General features: G+C 35.9%; 1 protein-coding gene across 11 annotated transcripts in view; it reads right to left on the bottom strand.

Annotated features, from left to right (window-relative positions):
- The window catches only part of FOXP2 (forkhead box P2), a 669,323-nt gene that overhangs the window by 161,340 nt on the left and 494,978 nt on the right, over window positions 1-13,005 (bottom strand). For 8 of the 11 annotated variants that reach the window (XM_014573351.3, XM_006122526.4, XM_006122523.4 and 5 more), the window contains one exon: window positions 7,308-7,397. The exons of 2 other annotated variants lie outside the window; for them this stretch is intronic. In XM_014573351.3, the coding sequence (XP_014428837.1) occupies window positions 7,308-7,397 (90 nt within the window). Of the gene's footprint in view, window positions 1-3,204; window positions 3,288-7,307; window positions 7,398-13,005 lie in introns of those variants that run through there. One more of the 11 variants, XM_006122529.4, reaches the window with a different exon arrangement.

Below are 13,005 nucleotides of genomic sequence, written 5' to 3' on the forward strand. Positions count from 1 at the left end.
AAATTCCTAGTCAACTCTAAACAAAAGAATATAGGATTAAAAAAATAGTTACAGTAATAACATTTTGAGTCAGTCTCATAAAAAGCAAGTGGTTGAACTGTAGCACCTGTATATGTTTAAAAGTAATATGCTTTCTAAAATTGCTGATCATGTGTTAGCTCTGGTTTTGCACAGTCAGTTTTTTACAAAAAGCCCAGAAGATTATTTAGAATATTGCAACCTACCCAAATACTTATCTGTACCTATTGTTATAATGAACTATTGACTGAGCAGTTAATGTGTTTGGTGTTACTAAGAAAGAACAGGTCATTGCCCCAAAGACTTCTCTCCATATTACACACACAGACCTCCAGTCCTTATTACATCATCTGCTTCTCACTCACTACAAGTAGAAGCATAGAAAGCATAGGATGCATATGTACAATTTTTCGGTATATGTCCCTGTGATACTCATAAGATTTGAAGATTTGCAGAAATATTTTAAATACATGTCTAAATACGAATATTTGTTTTATCAGTGAAAAACACAGCATGAATAAACTACAGGTGTTTAGTATAAGCTGAAAAGCCATTTTCAAGCAACAATAAATCAATATGAAAACTACAGTGGGTAACGAACAACATAAAATATCTTACACAAAATCATTCACTTTAATATTTAGAATGTGATAGAGGCATTGTAGGAATCTGTTGGCTGATTTTTTTTAAAGTTTGATGTGTCTAACAGTGAAAAGTGATTTTAAGCAATACTTGTCATGGCAGATGTTGTGGCTTAAAGATAACAGAAACAAGGTATTCATTTTCACTAGTAACAAACAATCAAAGAGAGGACAGGTACTCTGGAATGGGACTCTATTCATCAGGGTACAACCCTTATAAATGAGAGAGGTATCAGGTTTTTAAAGGATTTTCTTTACAAAATTTCTAATACAATATGATGTATCCATGATGTAACTCATCTGAATTACAGCCTGCATTCTTCCTTCCTTCCTTCCCATACTGATCTCTCTACATTACATAGAACTCGTTTTCTACATTGCTGAAAGCATGAAAGTTTACACACGCACACAGACTCACTCACCTTAGCTAAAAATAACTCCCTTGCTTCCTCTTCCTCTCTAGGGTTTATGCTTGCCTTTAGAGTGAGTATCACAGATGCAAATTTTTTCATCTTAGAGGATAACAGCATATCCTTCATAGCAAATTTACTAGGGAAAATGGGACTGATGCCTTTTCAGCAGCCAGCTTCCACATTTAATTTATCCGAAGCCTCAATGTTTGCTTATATGTAAGGCCACACATTTCCTTCAGGGTTATACTCAAGAGGGCGAGACTGTTTATCACTATTCTCCTCTTACATATTAGATATTTGCAACTCTCCAAATCAGTGCTCTCAAGTATGCACAAAATTCTCATGCCTGTGCTTGGTAGGGTTTACTTAGACCTAGTGGAAGAAATGTACAGAATATAGTTGGCTGGAAGATCTGTAAAGAGAGTTTTGGGCTAATTACATTGGTTGCTATTTCTGGTTGAACTGCAACAGAAGAAACGCTATATACATTATTATCCATAACATTTATTTCTTCTTTTATGTATTTTAAGCAGCAATACTGTACATAATTAGGTGAGTAACTGGGATTCTATTCAATATCTACAGGACCCAAGACAAAACTGAAAAGCAAGTGCCCATGCTCTTCAGGTATTTCCTCTCTCCTCCAATTTCTTCTGTCCACTTATGCCTATTTTGGTTTTTTTTAAACATTTTTCGTACATTGTTCTCTATATTACAATGAATATTATGTTTTAATATCACATTTTTGTTCACTATTTGAGACCAATTTACCTGACCAGAAGACCCCAAGACAGATGACTGAATTAGGGTTAGCTCTGAGGCAGGGAGAGCAGGCAGGTGAGACCAGCAGTAGGGTACATCGGTGTCCTTGTAGTTACATGATTTTTCCATCTGTTTAAGGAAGTGGTCCACTGTCTACCTCCCTTTTAGCCTATCACTCCCTATGCTACCAATCAAAACCCCATTCACTCTACTCCATCTAAATGTACGCCATTCAGTTCTACCACTGGTTCTTTTTGTGTCATATGTTGTATGACAGAAACACGCACACGTACATACACCAACACATACCCATAACTTGTTCATACTTTCACCAGCCAAAACATGTTGTTCAGTATTTTGTTTTTCTACTTTTAATTTATTTGTGTTTTGATTTTCATAATTTGCTTTCCATTTTCCATTTACACACAATAAGATAAAATATTTTGTAGGATCAATGACCTCTATATGACAAATCTGGCTTGTCATCTCTGTGCTGAAGGTGTATTGACAGACCTATCTTTGCATAAGATAATGTCTAATTTTAACAATTTTTTATATACACATATTTCCAGTTTCTGGTACTTTTGATATTAAACACAATGAAAATAAACATTAAGAAATGAAACTTATATGTATACTTAACATTTCTAAAACCAAATTTTATAAAATGATTATTTCAATGACGTGTTCATACTAAACAAACAAAACTTACCTTAACAACTAACACTCCATACAGCATGATATTTATACAACAGGCTTGGTACACACTGAGCTTAACCCTTTGGTTCCAGAAGTCATGATTTCCTGACATAGCATCCTAATGCCAAATGCATTTTTATCGATGTTGGAAGCAAGAAATGTTTTGGTGATAAGATGTTAATAAGCAATCAGTTAACTATAAATACATTACCATACAGAATTAAAAATAAATATCAATTTGTTCAAGTTAAGAAAAAGTTTGACTTTATAAAAATGAAGTATGTCATTATAGAGATTACATTGGATAGAACCCCCCCCCCACACACACGTTTCCATAGACCTTACAGAAAAAAAGTGTAAAATGCCATCCAAATAGCTGTTATGCAGCCTACAGCAGAATGTAAAACATGAACAAATTAAAGATTAGACTACCTGAAATAACAGAAATAATCCTAGCACACTAATGCTCCACTATGATAGCAAATCAATAGCATCTGCACAGTGGTTGAAGAACTACAAGTCTGCCTCATGGCTGTAAAAGTAACAAGAACAATAATGCCTCCAGTTTTCATATCTAAGCTACATGACACTACATTCTTCAGTGACTGTAGTAAAGTTACTTGTTTGAAAAGGTTCTAAAAGACCAAGTGATGTTTATTTATCATACGTACTCTGGGAATGTATTGTCATGACATTTAAATAATTCCAGGAGTGAGGCCAGCTTGCTTCACGACAGGTCATCATAATCACAGCATCACTAGTGAAGATAACAAATTTTCAGGAACTAAAAATAACAGTACAAAAATCTTAACCATAGCATTATAATATGTTTTTAAGGATGTACCGATAAGACAGTAAAATATATTACCTTTCAATACTTAGGTTAATATCTTCCATTCTCATCACTATCCTTATTTAGCTATACTGCCGTATGTTATTAATCAGTGTACCTACTGATTGGATCCATTCAGTTGGTGCATTAGGGTAATGAATGGCATATATAAACATGTTTCAAATACATTTATTCGGATCACTATACATGAAAGTAAAATCACTACTACAACTCATACACAAGCTTGTCAGATGGGATGTTTTTCTCTGTTTTGCATAAGACATGCTAATGTTTATGCCATCTGCAGCCCTGAAACCCAGAAAAAATGTAAATAAAAATACAGATAAATAGATACAAATACACAGTCTGGGGACAGGCCATCTAAAAACATTTTTCAGCTACGCAGCCATCATTCAGAACAATGGCACATCTAAGTATGAACCACGAGCACCTTTAAGAAACAATACTGGTGATCTAACCGATGAAAATATTTTTCTATCAAAATAAATACATACAGAAGCATAACAAATGCCAAACATCAGACTTCTCTACCTTTTACTCAGTTTACATAACATGTCACTTTCAGAAGTATTTTTCATAAGAAGCAAGTAAGAATTGCTTTGGCTCACTACCCAAATTCCTCTAGAAAGGTCCCAGGGGATTCCACAGAGGCATACTGTGTGCTAAATACCATAAAACATCCATGGCCCACTATCCTAAAACCTTACTTTTGCAAAGTGTGTAAGGTGAGGTTGAAAGTTTATGAAATGACCTTTCAACCTGCTGATTAGCTAAAATACGCCACAGGCCACTAAAATACTGCACATGGTACTGAGCAATGCAGAAAATAGATAAAATAGCATACTGAATGTTTCTAAAATAGATACAGAATACAATTTGTAACAAAATGACTAAAATAAGAAAAAGTTCTTTTTTGTATGTGCTCCTTATTTACATCAAAATATGGTGTGCATGAGAGGTAAAATGTGAAATATTACCTACACTTAATTGCAGATGTATAAGCTAGTTAAAAAGTTTTATTACATTTATAATATAGGTCCAATCTGTGTCCAGTTGCCACATTAGTCAGTTACTCTGAAATTAAGAAACATACTAATACCGAAGCTAATTTAATATTTTTGTGGAAGAAGTTTATTCTCCCTTTTTATTTCAAGCATACGTTTCTTGATATTTATGTTCTCTAAGCCCTGTGTTGTTAATATGTATGTATCAATACCTGTTGCTATGAAACTTTGGCACAATAAAATAATAATATTGTACAATTTTATGGTCTCTACTGCAATATTTGGTGAAACAGGCATCATAGAATTCTCAAAATGTAAATTTCCACTGCATAATGAACAATGCAAAGCTCTGTATGAACTGTCCATGATAGAAATAAAAAAGCTCCAAGGATTTATTTTCAAACGCATTTATACACTTTACAGTCAGAAAGAAAAATAAAAATGGAATTATACTCAGACCTTAATTTACTTGACATTTGAGACATAAACTGAAGTTGGAGAGCACATTTCATTTTTCTTTAATTTAAAAAAGTATCAAATAAAGAGCACAAGTTTAATAAGAAACATTGTGAGCATTCTGAGTGTCTGGAGCAAAATCTGGCACAAAAAAGCAGCAATCCTGGCTTTAAAGAGCTTTAGAAAAGAAAATATTTGCTATTTTCTTTCTTTATTTACTCCTTCCGTTTCACCACTACTGGTGAGAAGGAAGCACGGGGCATCTTTACCACTTAGGGTATGTCTACACTGCAACAAAACACACACACAGCTGGCCCATGACAGCTGACTCAAGATATAGAACTCTTTAATAGATGCTCAAGATCAAGATGGGGAGCCAACATCTACACAGTAATTAAATAGCTCAGAGCCCCAGCACTGTGAACGCCAATTTGTTGACACGGTCTAGCTGCAGGTGTTTAATTGCAATGCAGACATTCCCTTGCTTTCCCTGGGAGACTGAAGGACACAAGGCACTCCCTCCATATTTGACCCAATGGGAATATGAGGACACAGAGCATCTCCACCAATCTCTCCTCCGCTTTCAGAAGAATCTCTTCCTCTCTCAAAGTAATTGCCATCTCTCTCTGTTTCAGGTCTGACTCCCGGTGAGTTCCCCCTGCTTTTATTACCATTCATCCCTCCCGGCTGTTTCTCCAAATGCTCTCCTCCTTTGACCTGAGATAAAGATCATGTGGTGGGTGGAACTGCCAATCCTACCCTTAGGAACTCACTGAAGGAATATGGCTGGCAGCTCAGGCAGTTGCTGCCTCTCTGGCGACTTGTTTTGCCTCTGTCCTCAGCTTTCAAAACATTCAGTAGAGGGAAAAGCCAACACTGAGGAGAAGGGTGGGAAGCTGAGACTATCTCAGGACTCTTGCTTGCTTTCTATAGCAGATCCTCATGGCTGGATGCCAACTGTACATATTTAATTCCCCTTAGACAGCTGCGTGAGTCTTTGGCCTGGTTGTAAGCCCTTATAGTTGGTTTAAAAAAGCCAGGGCAGTCCTCACCGAACTGAGACAGCTCGTAAGTATGCAAATTGCTGCAATTTAAAAAAGCACATTGGAAAAAGGTAGAAGCGTAATGCTGTGTGAGTAAGTTCTTATGTTCCTTCATGAATGTGTCACAAAGAAAAGGATGAAAATGTGAAATTTCATTTAAAAAAGTACAAAGTGAACATAATTTCTGAAAGAAAGAAAGAAAGAAAGAAAGAAAGAAAGAAAGAAAGAAAGAAAGAAAGAAAGAAAGAAAGAAAGAAAGAAAGAAAGAAAGAAAGAAAGAAAGAAAGAAAGAAAGAACTCTTGTGTTTGAGATCCTCTCTTAGAAGCCCCAGAAGAGAAAAATAGCTTGAAGACCAAGGCAAAGAACCTACCCCACAAATCACATCAGAGACAAAAAAGCACTTATTTAAAGAAAGTTAACTGAGGATGCAGAGCAGCCCCAAGTGGCTGTTTGGAATTCTCACTCAGTAGAGCACACCTACCAAAAAGGCACCACACACAGAAATTCACTGGCCTACCAAAGAATATGTGACCTTTTAAAGGCTTCTCCAGAAAAGCAGATAGAGGATATGAGGGAAAAGATAGGAGAAATTTTTCTCTCTCTAAAACCAGAACCATGCACGGTCATCTCTCACATACTGATGTCTTTTGCTGTTCACCAGTGAAAAGATGAATATTTGGTTTCCTTAAAATGAGTGAAAACTGTTGGTGTTAGCAATGTATAACCTCAAATGTAATTCTTACTTATGATAGCCTAAAAATGTAGTAAAACTTACCCCCCCCAAAAAGCCTTTCTGAGATAACACATTTTGCTTTTTACAAATGGTAATATACTTTTATTAGTAAAGTATTCGATAAAATTACTCAGCATGTGGTAATACAGTTCACATATTCTGAGTGACACACTGCATCCAAATATGAAACCCTAGAATACATTTTTCTATAAGCTGAAGGTGCTGCTCCTTTGCAATTCAGCCAGTTGTGTTGGCAGCTTTGGAGTTGTTCTGCATTTGCCACTTGGTTGGAATGCTTGCGGATTGCCTAGGGTTGTTTTGTTTTCTTATATATCTTTTTACTCTTAGTTTTGACCCAGGAATTTTTACATCTATTTGTGACTAAGAGCACATAAAAGCTTCTTAAGAGATCTATATAAACATCTTTATATTGTAGCTACTGAACTCAGGTTTGGTTTGGTCTGTATAAATCTCTGTAGTAAGCAACCTTTTAAGTATCTTATCAACAAACTACATTTTCTTATTGTGCAGTGAGTTTTCTTTATGAATCAGAAACTAACTACTAGCACACAAGCATGTCTACTGTTCATATGCAAGAGTACACTATAGACAAACACATAAATGGGTCAGCACAATTCACTTCCTTGTGAATAAGGACCCAAAGATAAAAAATATTTTACTAACCTGCAGTGGTCTCTGTTTATCACTGCCCTTAGGAGATTTCAGTCCACTTGTCTGTTGCTGTAAGAGCAGCTGTCTTGCTGCTTGGAGTGCCTAAAAGTAAAAAGACAATCCTGAAATAATTTTTGAACATTTCTTAGAAAGAGGCTGATTAGTCACTCTGAATATTAGGTAAGTACATTCAGAGAAAATATAGTCTCCTCCTATTCAATTTGTAATCATCAGACTTGAGGTTTTTCTGAAAATATACAAGAAAAATCCTCAAAATGTACATACATAAGACTTCACTAGAATTTATAGATGTACATGAAATCCTGCAGGAAATAAAGTTAATTTGTTTAAAGTGCTTGAAGAGGAAAAATCATAAACTGCATCAATAGCCTCATTTCCACAAGGAACTTGTCTTTGAGTGTTCAACTAAAATGCCCACTCCCTTGTAAATTATCATTCAATTTGCATTTTCATATTACAATTTTGAAGCAAAAGCAGTAGACTTCAAGTGTTACCGGAAGCTGTAATTAAATTTGACAAATCAACATCAGATTATCTTGAAAGTGAATTAATAAGGATATTCATTGAAGATTAAAAACACTTTTTTGTACTTACAATTCAAGGGGAAACCTCTCCTTTGACAAAATAAAGTGCAGTTTTAATGCTAAATAAAACTGAGTGGTTTTCATTTGCATTCTTAGAAAAATCAGAGAACAAAGAAATTACCACTCCACCAATCAGATTAGTTTCTGTGGATGACATTATCCCAATCAAAATATAAGATGTTTTCATTTATTTTATGTTTTCATTCCAACCAAGCAAAATAAAGCTAAGCAATAGAAATGTATATAAACATTCAATATACCGGAAGAGAGCTGGTGTAAATGAATTTTGTCCAAATAATTATTGTAAAAACAAGAGCTACAAGATGGCTCTTTAAAAAACATTTTTTTAAAAGGCAAAACAGTTTAAACTAACTGTAAAACATTTATAATGAAGCTACTTGCAGAACTCTTTCCCCCTTCCTTCTTCAACATCTGAGTTCACTGTGTAGCAGTTATGTTATTTAACAATATTAAACTACATCATATTGTTGTTACTGGAACATACAGTATATACTACACAATACAATGCAATCTTATTTCACCAATATCCTCCTAAAATAATCTAGATTCTCAGTTGTTAAAGAAAAGTACAATTTTGATTAGACTCAAATGAGCTGGTTTTTAAGATAGTTTCTAGTATCCATGACAACAGTTGCTTTGACAAGATGTGCATATGGCATTACACTGCCAGCTGGTGTGAACAATGTTTGAACTACTGCATTGAGATGCTGAGCAAACAGAAAAAGTTGCCACGTCTTAACCCTCAGGGAAGGCAGTCATCCCCTGATCAATTATGAAAAGACAGAGAGAGGGCTGCTACAGTCTGGCTCCAAGCAAGTTTTCTGAGAAGGCAGGCAGACATAGAAAACCAAAGTAAACAAACTGAATGCACTAGCCCCATCTCCTAACAACATTGATTTGTCTCCCCATAGAAGGATCTGGTACAAGTTTGCAGAGCATACTTTTAACATTTGGAGACATTCCCACAACAATCTGCTTATTGTTTCATCAAATTCTCAAGTAATTACAGGTCAGCTTCAGCACTACGCGGATTATTGCATTCTCCTACATTCCCCTCAACCTAGGTAATGGTACAGAGAGTGAGCCAGCTTCTGTTCTTTAAAAATAAGTACAATTTATTGTGCTTCAAGGTGCACTTGGAGTATTTTGTCACCCTGAAATTTACGTTCTATTTGTTGCTATAAATAGAACAATACTTTTCTTTGCAGTTGTGGTTCTTAAATAGTTTCTAAAGGAATATCCTGGTCTTCTTGCAGCCAATGAAAAATATCCATTGACTTCAGTGGGACCAGGATTTGGCCCCAAGGTCCTATTCTGAAACACTTGGCTGAGAAATGGTACAGCTCAAACATCACATTCATTTTGATTTGTAGTGAGTTTTATGATCCTTCACAATCTTTGGAGCCCTACCCGAGGGAGACTGGAATTAAAGAGAGGAAATCATTGCACTGTTGAATTGACAGGAGCTTGAATAGCTCACCAATCAGATGGTGTTGTTACAAGGACCAGTGAAGAAATCTGAAGATAAATAGAAGAGGGAAAGAGCCATGAATAATTAATTTCTTTTTATTTGTAGTGATAGCAGAAAGTTCATCAAACTGATTTTATCTGGAAAAAATTATAATAAAGCATATTGCTGGTATATAGACTGAACATGCTTGAAAATAATAATATCCATGGCTTATTTTCAGACTCTGCAAGTTGTTTCAGTGTCCCAATCTTCCTTAGAAACAAGACCACTAGTACCAATATAAAATGGAATTGAATCTGGCACAGCTCTCAATTTACGATATCAGAGAATTACAGAATCAAACTCTGAAGCATCTCAGAATTCTGCAAGGAAATGTTGCTCAAATCATGGGTAACATATTAGCACAGCATCACTATCAGAAAGCATGAATTCCAACCACGACAAAAGAAATCATAGTCTACGTAAAAGATACTCACCACAACAGGATATGTTTGCATAAAAGGCTACATTACTTATACTAGCTTCATTTACATGTGCAGGTAGAGACATCTTATAAGAGTAAAGGCTCATCTTTTAATACCGAATGTCTTACACATGATGACTACCTGAATACTACAATGAGCTTATTGTGGCAGTCTAGATTACTGTAAACACAGGAGATAGAAGAAGAACAGAAAACAATTTCAAAAGATCAGAGCCGATTTAAAACTCATATGTATAAATCACTGACAGTCTTTGTTCTGTTAGCACATGATACTTTTTTCTTCAGCATAGTGGTTAACACTTTGGTATTGCTTCTCAGTAAACAATTTCTCAGAGACATATTGTTCATCTCAGAGAATTATTATTGGCACTATTCAAAACTGTGAAAATTAGGGGACTATAAAACACAGTTCTATCAGTTAATTTACTGCTATTAAATCCTTTTAAAACAACTTGACAATTTAAAGTAAAATATTAATGTTGGAAGACACATCGACATTGCAGTCATGTATCAAATTAAGGAAAATTCCATATAACGTGAATAAAGTTCTGTAAACTAACTGGATGATAATATGTGGTCTAAATACAATTCAGCTAAAAGAGACTAACAGACATTTACAAAGTTTGCTGGTCAAAACTATGCTAGGTTTTGACTCGAAGGCAAACAGGAGAAAGGCTTCTTAGGCAGTCAAAAACATATCCAGTTTCCGGTAACATTTGTTTTGAATTAAGGAGGCATTTTTGCTTAATTAAGTTATCTAATTTAGTAAAACTGCAGAAAAATAAAGGTGATGTAGATGTAAACACTAACATAACTATCGAAGCAGCAATTAGTTTAACAATGTAAATATAAATAATTATGGTTTAAGTATTGGCAGCATGAGCAGGAAACTTGGGCATATGGGTTTCCAGAACTCATTGCATCCTGCAGTAAAATATTTATTGGGAACGCTATTTCTTAATATTTACTGTGCAGTTCCAACCTATCTGAAATGTAAGCAGAACAAAAATAAAAGATATTGTATATAATTCACTCTATTAAAGTTGATAAATTGAGGTTTATTTTTATGTGTGTAAAGATAATTTAAGGAGATATGAGTAATGTCTTATTCTGTATGCAAAGATGTAGATTTCTGTTATGCTAAGAATGCTTTTAAATTAATTTAACAAGACTTAACATTTTAACAAAGTGAAAGTTGCTACCAAAGAAGGTAAAACGGATTACTTTCCTGCTTTAAAAAGTAAATATGTATTTTGTAGAAAACAGCTATCACTCATATCTTTTCTTTAAAAATAAGAATGTTTAACCTATAAGCCTGTTGCATTTGAGACGTTAAAATGAAAAATGACATCTACGCCCATTAATATCTTCAATGTATAAACAGCACAGCATGACACATTCTTGAGAGCTGAAGGCTACAAAATCTCTCTGAAACATAAATAACAAAGCACTCAGAAGCATATTTGATGTTGATATTCATCTCTGAGAAAAACACTGCTGCCTGGGCTTCTTATGAAAATAGATGCAGCCCAAATGGATCTCCTGTAATTGGTTTCAGATAGCGAGGTCAGAAGAAATATGATACAAGAAACTATTATGTGGAACAGTCGAAACAAGAATGTTTATACAGGCACTCCTCGGTTATACTGACAAACGGTGTATACTTTGCAGATAACCAGAACCAAAAAACTTGCCAGAAGACAGCCAGATTCTTTCACCTTCCCACCCCAAAATCCCTATTTTATTTTGTTAAACGATTGACTGTTTTAACTCTGACCATTCAACATAAAATAAGCTTCCAAGTAGCCTTTCATGTTGTAAGTATCATAAAAGAGTAAACTCTCATCACTATGGCAGGCAAACACATATGTATGCATGCATGCACATGCACTTCATTGAGTTAAAGGCAACAGGCCTCATATTCACTGGATAGCAAATTAACGAACCGATTCCACAGATACATTAATTTCCAGACATTAGATCAGTGGAACTTTTGGTCCTCCAGGATATTCCTTTTTTATCTTCCTTTTCCCAAGTGACTCAACTTAGCAAGCCCAGAACTGTTTAGCCACCACTTTCCCTTGAAGATACTTAGGGCTGCTTGTAGGGGAACTGCAAATCTGTGTGTGATTCTCCAATGATATTACTCACCCCTTTATTACGTTACATATGATTGTGTTAGCTAAAAAAGGGCTAAAGCTCTCTAACAAACAGCACACAGGTTACTAGTCACTCAGTAATGAAAACCGACAAACTTTCCAAACTAATCTCCACAAGTTCATCAACCTATCATTCCAAGGCTCTTGAATTTAAAAGGATCTGGAACACCTCCAAATACAAACCACACCAGCCAATGAGCTTTTCCACAAACAATAAAATAAAACAAATCCAAACACTGCCAAGGGTCAGTCTAATCTGCCTGATGAAAAAAATCCTTCCTCATTCCAACATGGAGATGAGGAAACCTCTAAGCATGCTAACAGGGGACAAACACACCTTAGAGCCTATGGATTCAAGAGCATTCCACAACTAACATCTGGGAAAGAACAGCAAGAAGAGGATGCCCACCGAGGAGTGGAAGGCTGAACAATTATTACATTATTTGCTTGCAGTAGTACTCATAACTCATAGTTTTTTCCTAAGTCAATCCACATGACCAGAGGGAACTGAAAGAATTGGACTGTGTGTATGGGACAGTTGTAGTGGAGGTACCTTAATCTAATACAGGCAGTCCCCGGGTTACGTACAAGAAAGGGACTGTAGGTTTGTTCTTAAGTTGAATCTGTATGTAAGTTGGAACTGGCGTCCAGATTCAGCCACTGCTGAAACTGATCAGTTTCAACAGTGGCTGAATCTGGACGCCAGTTCTGACTTACATACAGATTCAACTTAAGAACCCCAGGCATCCCCAAGTCAGCTGCTGCTGAAACTGATCAGCGGCTGATTCCAGGAAGCCCGGGGTAGGGGCTTCCTGTAGTCAGCCACTGGACATTTTCAGCAGCTGCTGACTTGGGGACACCTGGGGCAGAGCAGCTGGGGTGCTGCTGGGTTGGTCCAGTGGCGCCCAGAGCGGCGCTACGGGACCAACCGGCAGCGCCCCAGCTGCTGTACCACAGGCGTCCGGAGCAA

Source organism: Pelodiscus sinensis, chromosome 1 (assembly GCF_049634645.1).
Source record: "Pelodiscus sinensis isolate JC-2024 chromosome 1, ASM4963464v1, whole genome shotgun sequence".
Lineage (NCBI taxonomy): Eukaryota > Metazoa > Chordata > Testudines > Trionychidae > Pelodiscus > Pelodiscus sinensis.